General features: G+C 38.3%; 1 protein-coding gene across 3 annotated transcripts in view; it reads right to left on the bottom strand.

The window, feature by feature from the left end:
* The window catches only part of strbp (spermatid perinuclear RNA binding protein), a 120,258-nt gene that overhangs the window by 34,105 nt on the left and 66,415 nt on the right, over positions 1 to 19,738 (bottom strand). For all 3 annotated transcript variants that reach the window (XM_061734292.1, XM_061734293.1, XM_061734294.1), the window contains 3 exons: positions 10,547 to 10,809; positions 8,092 to 8,260; positions 3,817 to 4,093 (listed from right to left, as the gene is read on the bottom strand). In XM_061734292.1, the coding sequence (XP_061590276.1) occupies positions 3,817 to 4,093; positions 8,092 to 8,260; positions 10,547 to 10,809 (709 nt within the window). The remainder of the gene's footprint in view (positions 1 to 3,816; positions 4,094 to 8,091; positions 8,261 to 10,546; positions 10,810 to 19,738) is intronic.

Here is a 19,738-nt window from a genome sequence, read left to right on the forward strand (position 1 = left end):
ATCAGGTCAATTACTGAAATGGCAGTAACATGTAACAGAGTGAAAAAAAGATGAAATCAGATCCGTCTCGCAGCATTCAAATTGTCAGAACTTATAGAAACTTGATATTTTTAGTTTTTTTTTATCTCAGCTGTGTCTTCTTTGTGGATGTTGTTGCTGCAAGTGTTAATATGTTGATGGTTATGGCTGCACAAGCCAAGAGCATCTGACAGCTGGTGTTTGCATTTGCTGATTCATGTGTTAATGGGAAAAAGTAATAGAGCCTGTCTTTTAAAATATGATCCCCCATAAATCTGAGTGATTACATCTCCGGTGTGGCAGGTATGTTTACGTCTGACCATCAGCAACGAAATATGGCCCCGTCCGTGTGCGTCTCCCTGACGGTAGCGATGCGAACTTCCGAGTAGGCATGCGCACGCTTCTTCTGATCTGCGCTTCTCTGAGACCTGTGGAATGATGAACAGCTAACCTTCGTGCTATCTCCCATAACCCTCCGAGAGCTGAGTGTCTAGTTGGACAGGAGCCACAGGATGGATGGGCAGCTTGCTGCTGCTTGGTTATTGATTTCACTGGCCTGCTGGCCTTGCTTTCCCAAGCTACCCACTACTAATTATAACCAGTTCCTGATAGCCATGAAAAGGGAGGAAGCAGAGTGAGCACCAGACAAGCGTGTCAATCCTGGAATGTGCCCTGAACGTAACACCCTGCTACTTTCATGTCAGCTGAATTTGATAGAACAGCACCTGCACACATTCATTACGCTACTTTTAACAGTTAATTAATGTATGCACTTTCCATTAACAGGCTGGTGGTCAGCTATTTCCTGATCTTCTGGTGTCGCATCCCACTGCAACAGCTAGGGCTGGGCGATATATCGAGATTTTAATATATATCGATATATTTTCAAACACAATATGGTACGAGACAATATCGTTTATATCGATTTAAAAAAAAAAAAAAAAATAATAATAATTTTTTTTACATTTTTTTTTAATGATTTTGATATAGCTTATTTTCTGACAAATTGACTTGAATGTTTTATTTGAGATTTGCACAAATTTTTTGTTATTTGCACAACTGTCAACCTCAGTGGAAAAGTCTGCCTGTTACTGTCTACATTGTATTAATTGCACAGTGTATTTTAATTTAATTGTTATGCAGGAAAGGGATATTTGTTTTATTTTATTCAAGAAGCATTTTTATTCTATATATGCAGGCAGTTTATTTTTATTTAATTTGTTTTATACATTTTGATATTGTGCAGACCTCTGTTAATAAAGGAACCTGTGTGACATTTGGCCCGAGGCTTTGTATTAAAACTGACTGTTTTTTTAAGGGTTTGCCTCAGAAAAAAATGAAGCTAACAGAGATGCTATGCTATAATGCTTTGGGGGAAACCCCAATTAAGGCACAGAAAAAATATTGAGATATATATCGAGTATCGCCATTTAGCTAGAAAATATTGAGATATGACTTTTGGTCCATATCGCCCAGCCCTAGCAACAGCCCTATGGCTTTGTTTTCACTCATAAAACGGCTACATGTGGTGTGGGAGATCCACCCGACACAAAACATCTTTGACCTTCACTATTGGAGACGGGCTCTCAAGCTGTGCTACCAACTACTAATAACCGTCAACGTGGCAGTGCAGTGCAACACGGGTCAGAGGTCAGCGCACTAAGGAGAGAGCAGTGTGTCTTGTGTTCATTATATCAGTTAGATGTTTGTTTTCATTTGATTGAGGACATTTTGTTGCAGTGAAATCAGATGACAGCAGCAGGAACAGTACTAAACGGTTATCACGGGTTATCAGAAGTTAAGGACAGAGGGACATTTTGATACTCTTTAAATTTAGTTTGTTGATTTCAAATTATCTGTTGGGTAGGGAAATAAAAAATAGGCAAAAGATACAGTTACAGCTATCTACCAACAGAGTATTACATGTTGTTAATTTCCATTCAGAAACATCTGAAGGAAGTCGCTCTGGAAATAGGAAATATTTTTATCTCTGTTCTTCTGACTCTTCAAGATGCCACATCACATCTAGGGATGGGCGGTATGGACTAAAACATTTATCACGATAATTTCTGGCATTTATCCTGATAACGATAAAAAAAATACCAATACAAAAAGTGTCATCAATGGGAATTTTTCTTTCTTTCTTTCTTTCTTTCTTTCTTTCTTTCTTTCTTTCTTTCTTTCTTTCTTTCTTTCTTTCTTTCTTTCTTTCTTTCTTTCTTTCTTTCTTTCTTTCTTTCTGGCTCATTTCCTTCCTTTCTTTCTTTCAGGCTCATTTCCTTCCTTCCTTCCTTCCTTCCTTCCTTCCTTCCTTCCTTCCTTCCTTCCTTCCTTCCTTCCTTCCTTTCTTTCAGGCTCATTTCCTTCCTTCCTTCCTTCCTTCCTTCCTTCCTTCCTTCCTTCCTTCCTTCCTTCCTTCCTTCCTTTCTTTCTTTCTTTCAGGCTCATTTCCTTCCTTCCTTCCTTCCTTCCTTCCTTCCTTCCTTTCTTTCTTTCAGGCTCATTTCCTTCCTTCCTTCCTTCCTTCCTTCCTTCCTTCCTTCCTTCCTTCCTTCCTTCCTTCCTTCCTTCCTTCCTTCCTTCCTTCCTTCCTTCCTTCCTTCCTTCCTTCCTTCCTTCCTTCCATAGATCCGGCTTTACACAAAAACGTCATCAACGGGAATTTATCGTTTTTACCGCGAGATGATAAATTCTTACCGTGGGGAATTTTTTTGACGGTATATCGTGAACGGTAAAATATCACCCATTCCTAATCACATCCACAATTAGTTCAAACTTCTGATGTATATTTTCTAACAAAGACTCCAATATACTCCTGTATTTACCTCCATGATGAATTGTCACTGACTTCTGGTGAAATATATAATTCACTTTAACATTTTAATGACTTCAAGGCATCACTCCACAACATGACAGTGAGGTGCTGATCTCTCGTTGGTCCAGTGGCCTCTGGGAAGCTTCTGGTCCTCTTAATGATGAACAACCTGTGATGACTGAGCATGTGGGGTCATAGCTCACAGATTATAAGGGCACTGACCCTTTGAGGGTTAGTTTGCTCTATCTTTCTTTCAGAATATGACATCCAATTCTTTGGTGTGTTTCTTTAATTTTAACTGAAGATGTGCCTTTGTGGTGGAAATGAAACGACCGCTGAGAGTTATATCAGGCAGGAAATCTCAGGCAATCTCCGCCTGCTTACATTAACCCCTCTGAATGGTTCATTCCAATTACTGCAATTACAGAAGTATGTGCTCTTAGAGGCCTTCAGATGTCTCACCTAAAAGCTCGCTGTTACTCTCAATGTCAATCCCACCTGTGTGCTCTGATTCAAAGGGGCGGGGTTAGTCCTGCACCCCTGTAGTTCTATATAAGCCTGATAAACAATGTTTGAATGGAGCTTAATGGCAATGCCAAGTATGTTTTACAATTAAAGTGTTTCAAAACTTCACTGCATAAGTTGTCTGACTGAAATTACACATTTGCTTTAAAAGATGTGAAAAAGAAAACAGAGTAGTGCTCTGTTTTTTATTTATTCATCTCTTTTACTTTGGGTTATTTTGACTCAAGCACTTGTTGTTTTTGTTTAAAGGACTTTTGTTTAAAGGATTTTTGTCTTCTTTTGTGTTGGCATCAGTTAATGAGGTCAAACATCTTGTTTTTTTATTTTTTAAATGCAAACAACTGAGTTTTATGACAATATGGAAAACTTTAATAGACAATTCAGTCGAATGTGTGCCTATCAGATAAAACCTGAGCAACAGAGAAAAAACAATTATCTTCATACGTCTATGTTCCTACCTTGACCGTTTTCCTTTCCCTGCTCTTCCTCTTCTTCCACCACTTCCTCCACTACCTCTTCTCCTTCCTCTCCATTCTCAAACACCTCTTCTTCTTCTTCTTCTTCCTCTTCCTCCTCCTCCTCCTCCTCCTCCTCCTCTTCTTCATCTTCATCTTCCCTCATGGCCGGTGAGGTGAGCGTAATCTTCAGTGTGAGTTTGGGCTCCGCTGTAGTTTTTACCAAGATGGCTGCCTCAGGCAGTGAGCTGGAGACCTCGTATTTCTCCTCTGTCAGCTTCTGTGGGGTGTTAGCAGACACAAGCAGATGCTCAGAGGCCAAGGTTGTAACATGACTCAGTGCAGATGTAAAATGTATCCAAGTCCCCTCAGCTTCCAGATGCTTCAACATTAACACCGTTTATGACAAAGTGGGTGTTTTGTGAAAATCAAACGCAGATAAAAAGTGAAAGAAACTGATTTCCCTTGGATATACACTACTGTATCTTCTGTTATTTCTAAACAGAAGACAGCTTCAGCTTCATGTGCATTTCTAGTTTATCTGCGGATCAGCAGAACCTCTGCTTGCCAGGACACTGCAATCATGTTCAGGGCTGTACGCTTACTTTTTTGAACGGTAGCACTGGTGCTAGCAAGTTAAAAATTTTAGTAGCACAAATAAAAATTTACTAGCACACCCGGGTGGACAGTTAGTAGGGGTGTAACGATACACTAATCTCACGATACGGTACGATACACGATATTGAGGTCACGATAACGATAACGATACGATATTATAGCAGTATTTTTTCAACAACCTTGAATGAGGAACATATGACTGGAAAAAATGGTCTTTTATTTGAAAGACACATAATACAAAACAATGCTGTACGTTTGCCCTATTGTTACAGTTTGTAATGCTTTATAACTGTTTAAGTTTTAAAGAGAAAGCCAGGCCAACCATTTTCCACAAACTGAACTAAAGTAAATGTCAGGTTTGCATTATGCATCTTCAGTTTCATACAAGTACTAATATTTTGCCACAAACTGAATAGTTTCTCTCATGTATGATTTGACTTTTTTCTTTTCCAGAAATTTAACAACTAAAATTAAATAAATAAATAAAAGTAAATAAATACATACAATTTTACATCATAAAACAGATTGATTCATGCTCACCTTATAAGTGTAAGAGGAGATTTATTTTTGTTAAGAAGGTTATTTTGGTAATTCAGGGTTCATTATTTTATAAATATATTCTTTATATTCTGATGTAAATCAGGGACTATAATGACACTAGTCAGTTTATCTGTAGTTGTTAATATGTTTTAGATTGGGCGGAGTGATACAGCACTAGGTGCTGTGTTGATGTTCTAAAATCCTACGCTGTTGAGCGGACAGTAAAGTACTCTCAAACTCAGCAGAAGTTGTCCTCTGTTTATCCTACTCACGACCCGAAAAAGGTTTAATTTAATAAGGTAAGGCTTAACTCTACACCAGACTTAAAAGTTCAGAGCTCAAAACCCTGCTAGAGTCCCGTGATCGGGACCGCAAAAAGGTACTACTTTCTTCTGAGCGGAGTAAGATTTTGGTCTGCGTGTCGAGGCGCGGTCGGATCATGGATGTATTAATATTATTAATAGCCTTTCCACACGGCGCCCCGGCCGTATGGTCGTGAAAATACGGTATTTATATATGAAATGACAGAATAGGTCATTTTTTTGACGACACCCCAGGGTGCCGCGACACCCCGGTTGAGAAAGGCTGATGTAAGTCAAGAGACATTCATATTTTCACACTTTTTTTAACATGACCCCAGCGCAACTCACTCGCACAAATGCGAGTGGATACATATTTCTCTTCGCACCGGATGGTTTTTATTTGCAAATGCGATGAAAACTGTCGCACTGTACAGCCCTGATGTTCGAGTTTAAGCCTGGCTGCAGGTTAAAATTAAAATGCTCAAGTAATACCATCTTGACACATAACGACTTAGCCAACAGTGCAACTGGTCTAAAGCATCTCCACGAAAGAAAGTCCCGTCTCACTGACACATATTAGGAAATTAAAAAAGGGCAAATTCATCTTTTCTATACCCCTTTCACCACATTTATGGTGATGAGGTGGGCGGTCGCCACTGGAGCCTGTCCTACATGTCATCAGGTCAGGTGAGAGGCAGGGCTGCAGGTCCACCATAGGACCAAGCAGAGACACACTACCATGCAAACTCAAACTCACCAGTTATCCTGATGTATGTTGTTGAATAAAGAAAACCCATACAAGCATAAGGAGAACATGCAAACGCCACATAGAAATGTCCCAGCTGAGATCTGAACCTGGAACCTTCTCGCTGTGTATGATCCATTGCTTCAAAACATTTACCTGGTGTATGTTTGTATAATTATCTGTTGAAACACTGCGTCACTCAGCTTGAAGTAATCAATTACAGCAGACTTCTGGTCAAGACTGGGTCTCACCAATCAAAATGAATTAATGTCGTCATTCAAAGCAGCCATCATTGTTCGTTGTTGCAGAAATCCATGTCAACAAACAAACAGACAAAAACAAGAACAAACTAAAAAAAGCAAAGTCAGTCATCTAAATGCCTCGATGCGGCCGGGGGAAACTTTTGAGAATTGACCTGCAAGTGCACTTTTGTTTTACTTCCTTGTGCTGCTCACGCTCTTTTGGTCAGTGGACTGTGTTGTGTGTGTTCATTTGTATTATTTACACTTTTGAGTAAGAAACCTCTCCTGACAGTAAGGGTATGAAGCTCCCAGTAATGGGTAAAATAAATGCCCCTTGCATGTTTAAAACTTGTTTCAAGTCTTCAATGTTTAAGATTATGATGAGTTTCAAGATTATCAGAGTTACATATCATTTATAAGGTTATAGTAAGCTCCGTCTGGGTTTGTGCAAATATTTCAGGCTTTGTTTAAATGAGTGCTGAATCATAGGCGGTCCATCTACATCTCATTTGGCTCACATGAGAAAATAAACATTTCAAAGGAGAGACTACTTTCTTGCACACACACACGAGGAACACGAGGAAATGTGCTTCTTTTTCATCCTCTCACCAGAAATACAGAGCTGGACATATATGTCATGCATATTCAATTAAAGGAGCCGTCTGTAAGAAATGTCCAAAACTGGTACTGCAGTCACTTTCAAAATATTGTTGAGCGGCGTGTACCCTCCCCCTCCTCCCCCCGACCAGAGGTTGCCAGGTAGGCTGCAGAATGCAGCAGGAACGTAGGCTGCCATAGCTGCCATAATTAGAGCCGAGCTGGCAACCCGGATGCCGAAACAATACTGACTTGGTGATTGGGAGATAGGTGGAGGGTGGAGCTTCAGAAACAATACTGACTTGGTGATTGGGAGATAGGTGGAGGGTGGAGCTTCAGAAACAATACTGACTTGGTGATTGGGAGATAGGTGGAGGGTGGAGCTTCAGAAACAATACTGACTTGGTGATTGGGAGATAGGTGGAGGGTGGAGCTTCAGAAACAATACTGACTTGGTGATTGGGAGATAGGTGGAGGGTGGAGCTTCAGAAACAATACTGACTTGGTGATTGGGAGATAGGTGGAGGGTGGAGCTTCAGGCCAAAACAAAAAATGACAACATAAACATCAGTTGAGGGCTGCAACTCCTCTTTTTAAACTGGAATATCCTGGCTTGAGTGCTGTTGTCAGTGACATAAGTATTTGAAATTAACATGATTTTTAAATGTCTGTTGACATATCGGGGTCATTTTATGATTCGTTTTATTATTGCTCTTACATACAGCTCCTTTAAGTTCAACTGAATATTACTTTACTAATCCCTGAAGGAAAAGTATACAATGACACTAATATATCTGCGTTTTCTGTGTATGATTGTATGTGGATGATTGCCAGAAGCTTTATTCGAAATCATGATTTGATCATGAGTAAATAAGACACCAAAATAACAACTCTTAACTCCAAAATTCACAAGGTTATCATCCCTTCTTTTCTTATGCTCACTGACACCCACAATATTTTCTGCAAGGTTTCTTTCAGTACAAGTTGGTGAACCCAAACAGAAACGTGGGAAAAAATGTCACCGCTTGTTCATTTAGCTTCCTGTCTGACATTAAATAGGGCAGTGCATGAAAAAAATGAAGAAAAAAAAACAAACAAACACACATGACTTTATTGGATAACATTTGGTAGAATGTATTGCCAGTGTGATTTCAGTAAATGTGTATCTGAAAACCCAAGTGAAGCTGTAGTAAACAAGTCTCTGCATATGTGTGGGTCTGAGTGTGTCTCTCACCTGGATCTGTGTTGGTAAATTGTGACAGACAGTGTCCAGCAGTGTCTGTGTGGGTTTGTCTCTGCACATAAGCACCAGCTCCAGGTCCATGTCCCCTTTGATCAGGAGTCCTTTGGCCACTAGACCGATCCTCATCACTCCACACAGCATGCCCTCGCCGCTGGACTCTCTGGTTTTCAAGAAAATTAAACAACTTTTTTTTCACCCATTTAAAACTATGCAGGTAACATTTCCCAGCAGAATTTATACTTAGATTTGAGGTTGCTGAAAATTATTTTGTCATATTATTGTTAATGTTAAATATCACACAAAATCCTCCAATTATCCTCCAAACATATGCTAATAATTAAAGTTGCACTCTAGATCAACAAGTCTAACCAGAAGGACTTCTAAACCTTGTTTGCTCGGCATCATAGTGTCGTGATTAAAAGATTAAAACACAATATTGCAGTCTATACTACAAATAAGACCAAACACAGTATTTCACCTGTTTAATGAGAAGTACTGAAGCAGTAATAAAATGGTTCATGAAGACAGTCAACCATGAAGACTGTTTGTACCCAGAGACAGTAAACAGAAGCAGTTTATTCTCGCTACTGCAACAATTTCTGCCTACAACCAGTTCCTTGTAGATATACAGCAGCTGGGTCTATTTTTTTTAACTTGTGCTTAATCACTTTTCTAATATGACAAATGAACATAAATGGTGCCTTTGAGGGGTACTGAATTATAATACATGTCTGCGAGTGATAAAGTCTTGTTGTCAGGCAATTGGATAATCAGTCTGGTACTGACTTAGCAAATATGAAATTATTTTACCCTTTCTACATCATCGTAAATATTCAGAGATTTAACCCTTTTGTGTAAGAAGTCAAATAACAAGTTGAAAGAAGACTTGGTGGAATCAGAGTACCTGGAAAACTTCAAGAAATAATCTCTCCCAGCCAAGAAATACTCCAACACATAAACACCCCTATTACTACAGCTTTTAGGGAAGATTAAATTAGTATTTTTTACTTTGGTATACATCAGGGAGGGGTCTTGTTCTCGTCTAAGGGACCTTATATCCCAAATGTTTGAAACAGATATAGAGATGGACAGAACCTTCCGTCTGCACCCTGTGTTTGTCTTTTTACACATTGTCTAGGTCAGGGGTCGGCAACCCAAAATGTTGAAAGAGCCATATTGGACCAAAAACACAAAAAACGAATATGTCTGGAGCAGTAAAAAATGAAAGGTCTTGTATCAGCCTTAGAATGAAGACAAATGGTGAAAGGAGAAATGTCGAAAAAAAGTCAAAATGTGGAGAAAAAAGTCAAAATTTAGAGAAAAAAGTCAAAATGTTGAGATTAATGTTGAAGTACAATCTCGAGAAAAAAGTTCAAATGTTGAGAAAAAAGTGGAAATGTCGAGAAAAAAGTTGAAATGTTGAGAAAAAAGTCGAAATGTCGAGATTAAAAAGGAAAGGAAAAGGGAAGAAAAAAAAGTGGAAAAAAGGAAAGAAAGAAGAAAAAAGAAAAAAAAACAAGAAAAGAAAGAAAAAAAAGGAAAAAAAGAGAAAAAAGAAAACAAAAACAAGAAAAGAAAGAAAAAAAGGAAAAAAAGAGAAAAAAAACAGAAAAGAAAGAGAAAGAAAGAGAAAAAAAGGAAGAAAAAAAGAAGCAAAAAGAAGAAAAAGGGGAAAAAAAGGAAAAAAAAGGGTGAAACATTTTTGAAAAAGCTCCAGGGAGCCACTAGGGCGGCGCTAAAGAGCCGCATGCGGCTCTAGAGCCGCGGGTTGCCGACCCCTGGTCTAGGTGCTTACGGATACGGACTAAACAGAGCAACACCACCAGAAGTCAAGGGTGGCAGTATTGAGTCAATTGTCAAACTAAACATGAAAACAAGAAAATGATGGGGAGGAAAACTGGCAGACATCCTAAAAAAGTATTTAACATTACACGTGGGTAAAATAAAATAAAATAATTTTGCTTATTTATTGACTTCGTTCAGTGGTCTGTTCGCACCATTGTTTTTGTTTCCGCCGCCTTAGAATTAGCGCATATAAAACATTTGTTTGACATTTTTGTTGATATCAGTACTCATTACTGCCCCCTGGTAGATACGCTGCTCAACAACTATTGAGACAGAGATGATCCACGGAGGTATGTAGGGTAATGACGTAAGGCATTTTGAACAGACAGATGTACAATCATAAAATGAAGCATAAACCATGCTTAACTCTCAACCGGGTCAACAAATCAATAAATATGCTGTCCCGCCATCATTTTCCACTCATCCGAGTCTGGGTCACAAGGGCAGCAGCTTAAGCAAAAGGCCCTGACCTCTCTCTAAACGGTTTCCCCAGAGTTATGTGGTTTTAGACTGCATGTTAGACAAAAAAACATAGAAACAGATGATTAAAAAAAAAAAAAAAGTCAAGGTTTTATTGAAGCGCCGTGGAATACTTGCTAACCTGTAGTTGTGACTGGATTCCTCAGTTTCTTCGGCCTGCTCATCGCCAGGGTCGTCCTCCTCTGTAGTTTCTGCTGGTTGGCTGTCAGGCTGGTTGTGGACAAGGCTGCTGCTCTGATCCAGCCAATCAGAGACATGTTTGAGGGCGCACTCAACGGTGGATACCAGAGTCTGAACAGCTTCAAGCTCCTGAGAGGAGGGATAGATGGTGGAGTGCTTCGCCATGACGTGGCGATCATCATTACTAAAGGAACGAAAGGACCTCTGAAAGAGAGAACGAGAACAGAGTTAGAAATTTCATTTAGAACATCCTCATATCTTACTGCACAAGGACACAACAAATGCTTGTTATAGTGTACAGTAGGGCTGTTCAATTTTGCCCAAAAATAAAATCTCGATTTTTTTCTCTCAAAATCCGATTTTCGATTACGATTACGATTATTTTGTGAATTGACAAAAGGCAAAGAAATGATTTCAAATATGCTGTTTTTTTATTGAACATTTGCCCCATTGGGCTTTAAGTGCAAACTTTGCTCTTATTAAACCAAAAATTAATGAATAAAGTGCAAAACTCTGTAAAATAAGTTGAAAAAAAGTTTTAAAAAATATAATAAAATATAAAGTTTTATCTCTGAAAAAAAAATCAGCAAATCAGCACTTGCAAACATACAGTAAGTTACATTTCCAATAAAATAAAACAAGACATTTTTTAATTAAACTAAACTGGGTCTTTGCATGCTACATAATAATGCAACCCATGAAGGAGGTAGAGGTGTGTAATGTCAGTCATTACATTTGCTATTCACATTTGCAAGTTTTTTTCTGGCTTGAGGGATGCCCGGTGGCATGTTACAACGCCCCTTCCTACACTAAAGAGCCTCGCCGATGGGGCACTTGTCGCAGGTATTGAGAGGTATTTCCATAAATCATTAATATGGTATCAATCATTAATATGTGTGCAGACAAGGTAAAAAAAAAAATAAAAAAATTTAAAAAAAAAAGTGAAAAATCGATTTTACGATTTTCACGTTTTAACATCGTTCTAATTACATAATCGCGATTACAATTTAAAAATCGATTAATCGAACAGCCCTAGTGTACAGGACTGCATGTTTCTTGCTCATGCAGCATGTATCTCTTTTATGGGTGACAAATCAATTCTTGCTTCCATGATGGGCAACATGTAATGCCACTGACCCTGACACACATGCACAGATGCATGTGTACACACAGATATCATAAAAATCAATTTCACCACCATCATCACATCCTTTATGTCTGTCCTAATTCAATCAGACGTTTGGCCTTGGAAATTCATGCCAGCTCTTCAGCCTCTCTCATTTGCTCGCTCCTGTTCTCCAAGAGGTGTATGGAAGAAAATCGTTGGAGAAGGATACCAGGTGCGAGGCATCAGATGGGGGTGGCACAGGGGAGAGTAAATGACAGAAAATAGAAGAGGCTTGCCAAAGGAGCCAAGAAAGGAGAGCATAGATAACACCAGGAGAGGGCTATGGGAACAGCACAGAATGTTTTAAAAGGAAAAGAGACAAAAATGGATGGGGGAGCAGGACTTGAATTCAAAGGTGGATTAAAAGTAAAGAGATAAAGGTGTGGATCAGGTGTAACTGGGGCTTCTGTGATTTGCATCCTGCAATAAATACCACCCAGATGGGAAACTGCACTTACAAAGATTTATATAAATACACTTTGTAGTTCGGCTTTTGTCGTTTTCATCTTTTCAAGTGTCACATTTCAGTGACTTCTGCTTTACAGGACTAAATGTCAAACAGATATGACTTTGCTGAAAGAGATGATGAGATCTTATATCTATCAGATTTAAGCAAATCGAAATTCCTTTGGGCGTAATTATGAAGTCAAATAATTCCAATTATTTCCAGAAAACATAATTGATAGTAGTAACATTTGAGCAACTTATTAACTACTGCCATAATTCAACATTACATATAAAAAGCAAAAAAATAGTTTTTGTTACACTCAACTTTGTTTCTTTAGCTAGCAGCAAAACATTTGTATCACTTTACACAAATGCTCTAATAGGCACATCTTTGATAATATTGATCTTGAAACTTCACTCGATCCTTGTTTTCCTCAACTCAGTCAAGCCTTTTAATATCTATTTGACGCTTAATCTATTTGTTTCTTTATTTTGCTTTAATATAATTTATTAAAAATATAATAAAAAGATAACGATAATATAATAAGATTAAGACAATTAACTGCTTTTTATGTAATGTCTTAATAACATTAATCTGAACAATGTGGTTCAGCCGTTATCGTATTATCTTGGTGAGCCTGAGGTGCACAGTTCAACACGAGGAGGGTGCACCCTGCAAGCTGCAAAGTAGACCTGTAGACTTGCTTATCTCCAAAACCCACATTTCCGTTTATTCACTTCTCCACACATACATGTACCGAAACAGACACACAACAAAACACAACGGGAGATGACCTTTCAGAGCTGTGCAGCTTGACTACTACTATCAATCTACTTAAAATACAAGAACCACACACACACACGCATGCACGCGCACACATGATTGTCTCAACATCTTAGTGGGCACATTCCACAGACACAGTGCACTCCCTAGTCCTTGACCATAAAACCCAACAATGAACCAAGTTTAACCCTAAGCCTCTTAGTCTCTAAAAGTGACTTAAAACTAAAGCCAACTGCAATTTGGTCCCCTTGTTTACAGGCAGTTCCAATAAGTAAGTATCCTCTCAGGATTTGACCCTATGTTATGATATAAAAACCAAACACATACACGGACACATAATGCACACTCCATCTCAATCCTAATTGAACTGGTGACATACTCTTTCAGTAGAGTGAGCGAGATAAAGCTATTACCAGCTTGGAGAACAAACGCTGCACAATAATTGCAGCCTCATAGCCCGTGTAGCTCAGTATGTAGAGCTTTGCAAGAACATTCGGAGTTACACACTCCATTCCCACTGAGGCTCAAGTGTGATTCTCCAGCACTTTGTCAAGACTAACTGGAGAGACATGGGATGAATATAGATACTCCGAAAGGATATAATGCTATTGAAATCTTTGAAAGTGCCTTTATCATGTTTTTACTTGGTTCACCAATACAAACATGGTGTTTTTTTCGTAACCTAAAATATTGTACCTAAAAATGGCTTTTACAAAAAAAATTCTTGATCTACCGATTCACGGTCAAAAGTATCAAACTACCTTACTTTTTTTTTTTTTTTTAAGATTTTTTTGGGCTCTAGTGGCCCTTTATTGAGATGCAGACTGGAAAGGGGTAGAGAGAGAACGGGGAAGACACGCAGCAAAGGTGCGCGGGCTGGAGTCGAACGCGCGACCGCTGCAGGAGGAGGACTGTAGCCTCAGTATATGAGCCGCTGCTTAAACCACTGCGCCACCGTCACTGTTTTTTTGATTTGACAAAAACATCCTTTTAATTGAGTTTTCTTCTTGAAGAAAGCAGAGAGTTTGTTAGATGGCTGAATGAAATGAAGTTGTGACAATAAATAAATAAATGAATAAATAAATAACAGACACATACAAAAAGATTCATTGCAGTAACCATGGCCTGTTTTAAAAATGAAAAATGTGAATGTAATTTAAAAGTTCTGCGCAGTAAAATGAAAAACGGCAAGTGTATACAGTATATGTGTATTCACAGTCCAGAATGAGTCTCGTACTCGTGTCTCCTCAGAGCAGTGTTTAACAGAGCACCAGTCATTGGTTTTATGAGCTGTTACTAATGGGAGCTTCTGCAGCCATAAACCACTTTGCAAGGCAGGATGGTGCCTACGAATGCATGTATGTAAGTCTGAGCCTCTCAACCATGGGGGAGTTGTTGCACAGCTGCTCTGATCGCTGTGTAAATCACAGCAGTTAAGCTGGACCTACAGACAAGAATCAAACCCTCTAAGCTGCTGTGTGGTAAGTTCATGCTGCATACATTTAGATAAGTGACAAGATAGGTGCGTTACTATGTCTGCAGGTTCAAGACTCATTGCAGAGATTATGTTAGATTTTTATTTGTTATGTACATTTAATATAGCTCATTCTGTAGACATGTGAGCAGATGAATGAGAGCAAATTAAATCATGCATGGAGATTGAATCACAGAATTTGTCAACCGGTTTGCCTTTAACATCCGCCAGCATCAACATTAGCTTGTGGCCAAGTTAAAAAGTTCAGAAAGCAGACTTCAGGTGTTTCATAGTGTTAAAGTTAATGTTTCAGTGTCTCAGTTCGTGTTTTGGTCAGACAGTCTTATGTCAACACAGGCTGCCGATATATCAAAGCAGTTAAAACAATGAAGTATGTTATTATCTTTGTTCAAAATGTTCAAACCTAGGGGAGTGCATACAATATTCTTGCAAGGTAAAGAATTTGTTCAAAGCTGGTAAATTCATCTGATTGCTCCTGTCTTCTGCTCCAATGGATGAAAATAATTTAACTCCAGAATTATTTTTCATCCATTGGAGCAGAGCGACCCCTCAAAAAAAAACGAAAAAAAAAAAACTCTTAAAGTGAGAAGAAGGAACTTTTGCCACTTTTAGCACCAAGGGTTCGCCTACTGGTGCTGAGGTTAAGTCGCTATGACACTATGAGATTTACTCTTGCTTCATCTCCTCTTTGGTGACTCTTGTTTCTCTTCTGTCGTAACTTTGTTAAGTACTTCACTTGTTCCTCCCATGATGCATGTAGCTTTTTGAGCTAGTTCATTGCTGTTGATGTGTTATATACTGTAGTCCTGTAAATATACACAGTGCAAAGAGACGACTGCAGCGCGATTGCAACATTGCTCAGGTAGTTTTTTGCTGATAATAGGAAGAGGAGACTGCGAAAACTATGTAACCCTTCCTAAAAATAATCAAATATTCCTTCAAAATTAAATTAAAACAGGTATTTTCTGATGGAAAATTTTACCTTTTGGCCACTTGATTAAACCAAAACTGCTGAGAGCAGCAAAATATAGCGTAGGCCCAAGAGTGTACAGACTAGTAGTCTGCTCAAAAAAGATTAGCACTGACCTTAAAGATGTTTATGTCTACTCGAATCATAAGAATGAATAATCATTGTGCCTTAAAATCATTATGCTTCCTTTGTTTCATTGTCATTCTGCATCGAGACACCTCATGTATGTTTTGACCCTTTTGCATGCAACTGCAACTGGATCATCTCTCAAGTCTTACTCTTGGTAACTTAGACACTCAGTTTCAGTCCAGTTATTCACCTAGTTTGAAAGAACATATTGAAGAGCATTTAATGGGTTTTTCCACAACATATTTCAATATGAAAAACTCCTTAGCATTGTTCAAATGTTTCATGAGCTGACCCTTTTACTTTTAAATAAACCTTTATCAACAGTAACCTTCAACAAAAAGCAGTTTCTAACTAACGTCTTAAAGTACAGTCTTGTCTAAATTATTATTTCTTTTTATTTATCAACATTCTTTATCATTTCTAAGAATGTTTTAGAAAGGAAACCCCATTTTAAATTGAAACTACCTATAATAACCCTGAGAAACGTATTTAACCTACATTACTATTTAGTGCCGTATTATAATTTCTAAGTGCATTGTGAAATTAAAGCCTAGATATAAGCCAGTGGTTTGGCATTGTACCTAAATAGCCAGGTCACAGTTTACACATATAGCTGAACATGCCGTAAAAAAGCCTATAATCCTGACAAATATCCAAAAATCAGAGTGACTGATGAGTTTGTGTAAAGTCAAATGGATTTGCCTGATATTCTTCCCATTCAATCATAAATACATGTACATATTAGACTGAAAACAAACACACACACACACACACATACTACACTTTGTGCACGTGTGTATACATTTACCTTCATATAGCAAATCTGCGTGCTGTTTTTAGACCACACAAGTTCTAATTATGTTCCATTTCATGCTCCAGTGAAACCTACCAGAAGGCAAGCCCATGTTACATAACTACATTACACAGCATTTACAACTCACAGTGCTCTGAGGTTCACACACTCCTGTGCAAGAAAACACAGCGCACATCTGGGTAAAAAACCTTAAAATTAAACATGCATCACACATGATAATCAAAGATGAGAATTAAATCAATAAAATTATACAGAGCATCTATTACAAACCTTCTCATCCATTATTTCCATCACCTCCACATCTGTGTTTAATGCTCTGATGTAAAACCACTTCAGTTCAAGGTGTTATGGAGAGACACGCATGCTGTCACCAGCAGCTACTTTACTGAGGTGCAGTAGAATCCAATGACTTTCATCTCCTTTCCTGTCGGTCTCCTCCAGGCTCCTCTTGTCTCATCCTGTCTCTCTGGAGCCATCTGCTATAAATTACGTGACCCAATGCCAAGGACTTGCTGGAGCAATATCGGTTGTGGCAGGAAGGGTTACTCTCTACCCTTGTCTTTGCTAGAGATTAATTAAATGCTCATTATATTTCAACTTATAAATACTACGTAGCATATTCACTGTGTGTTAGGCAGTGGGCATCACAAAGTGTGCTTTTACTCTAAATAAGTCATGTGTCAAAAGTGCTATCATATTCACTGACATTGTAAAGAGAGAATTTGAAGGGAAGGGATACAGAGATGAGAAATTGTATTATTTTTAGGGAGCAACAGTGAAAAGATTTGTTTCTTGAAATGCAGACGAGACCAACCAGAAACAAGAAACTTCTAATCAAATATAAATATCCAGCAGACTATTTTAGATGTGTTGCGTGAGGATGTATCACAACTCCACAACAAAAAGAAAAGAAGCCACGCAGACTTGAAAAAGAAAAGAAAATTCAAAAAGCCATCTAAAATAGGCTTCGGTGACAGGACCAGCGACACTGAAAAAAGCAATTCACTGCCTTCTCTGCAACATCCAGCAGCCTCAGGGGGATTGCATTAAAAATTCATCCCTGTGATTTATCTGCACTCTGCTAGCCCTGCCACACTCAGCTATCGGTTTTTATTGTGCGCTCTCTTTCTAGCTGTCTTTCAAATTGACACATATGCATGTCATCACACAGAGATACACGCGACAGCAGAGAACATTTACTTCGTAACATACAAAAAAGACAACACACACACTCATGGACAATATCAGAAGGACTGTGAGTAACAAAGACCTGAACTGTCCTGATAAGAATGAGATCAAATATGATACAGAGTAACCTACAAACCCAAATACAGAGAATTATGTAGTGCATGGCATCACTATTCCCAGATTGCCTTGTCTCAGTGGGAATGAAGTTCATCTTAAACCTGCTGTAATCAGTCAAGTCTATAAATCAGTCTCCAAAAACAAAAGTGCACAGCTTAATTTCTGCAAAGGGGGCTGGACACACACATATGTGTGTATATATATATATATATATATATATATATATATATATATATATATATATATATATATATATATATATATATATACATATACATCATGTGAAAAGATTTTTAATATGGAAAGAGTGCAGGCTAAGAGATAGGATGTAAACCCGTCTAGTGGAGCATGAATGATACTAAGGAGGATAATCTATTGAGGAGGGTGATATGACAAATGGTGTCAAAGGCTGCACTCAGGTCAAGGAGGATAAGACTAATGAGTAGTCCAGAATCAGCTACCATGGGGGGGTCAGCGTTTCTGTGTTATGGAGGGGACTGGAGCTGTTCAGATTAAGCTTTGTGGTTTTCTTTTGTTCAGACAAGGAGCCGAGGTCTTATCTTCAAACTTTTCTGACAGTTTCGGCAAAACTTCCGCCTTCTTCAGAGAGTCTCTCTCTCTGAAGAAGTAGTAATTTGCAGTAATTTGTAATTATCACGGATGACGTCCCGTCTGAATGTGCCATGTCTGTTATTTGTTACATTTAAAACAGGCCGATATGGCATTTTCCGATTCTGTCACTTGTCAATACGTGATGTGTAATCACTGAAACCTAGCTCTTAAGTGTCTGATGCATCTGATGCTTTTAACTCGATATTCAGATTTAATGTTAAATAAAAGCTAATTGCTTTGTAAAATGCAAGGACTCGTCGTTACTTCAAAGTCTGTAAATCACGGTAAAATGCAGACTTTGCTCATCCAGCATGAATGCATGGGACTAAATACAGATGTTGGGATGTAATTTTAGAATTACTGCAGGTTCAAATGTGATTTTAGTCCATTGTGAATAGTACATACGTTATAGATCTCTTTGAACATCGTGCGCTGATTTTGTATTGGATTATATGGCTGAGGAGCAACTCTCTCATTTTGAGGCTTCTAGCCAAAAAAAGAAAAAAGATAAGTCTCTTTCCTTAGATTTACATTGTAAGAAATAAGACAACGTTTCCTCCATCTTCATGAAAAATTGAGGCCTGCTGAGTTAAGTCTCTGTTCTGTGATTTAGAGCAGGCAACGGAAAACATTTACTTTTTAAGTTTACTGAGAAATATCATTCTGCTCTGGCTCATCACAATTTATACATTTATTTAAATTTTTCGTGGATACATTGTAGATTTTTGTCAGAAAAGCCACAGTATGCACCACTGAGCTGGTCGTTTTAACATTTGAACCATGTTTCTACTTTGAAGGGTGTTCATCACAGAAACGTTTCAGTCATTGAAAATCTCCTCTATAAATTAATTACTGCAGTTAGAGTGAACAAGGCAGCTGAGAGCGTAGCTAGATCTCCAGGCTTCCCCTCTTGGTCCTGGGAATCACTCTTTAATGGTACTTGCTGTGTTTATTGTTAGAAGAAATCATATTTTCAGCCTTTTGTTCAGTGTGGTACACTTTTACTGATGTTCATACGATGTGTGACATATATATGAGAAGCATTTTAATGACAGGTATGGACAAGCTGCTTAGAACTGTCCCCAACCCCCTTTATGAAGCTATTATTACAGAACTGTTGACCGAAGCCTGAATCATGCCAGGATGAAAAAGAAAAATGTCTAAAAACAACAGCAAAAATGATGTTAGCAGCTCCCAGGTTCTTGGGGTATACCTCTCAATGAAGATTCAATTTAATACAGTAAAAATATCACTCAGTTTTTACACTGAATGAAATATTTTTTTAATATCTGTTTCAATATGTTTACTTAAGTTTAATTATAATTCCCAAGCTTCTTCATTGTCTCAGACAGAATGGATTACACTAATGATGTACAGTAGGTACAAGGACATAGCTACACAACAAGGTA

Source organism: Cololabis saira, chromosome 11 (genome assembly GCF_033807715.1).
Source record: "Cololabis saira isolate AMF1-May2022 chromosome 11, fColSai1.1, whole genome shotgun sequence".
NCBI lineage: Eukaryota > Metazoa > Chordata > Actinopteri > Beloniformes > Belonidae > Cololabis > Cololabis saira.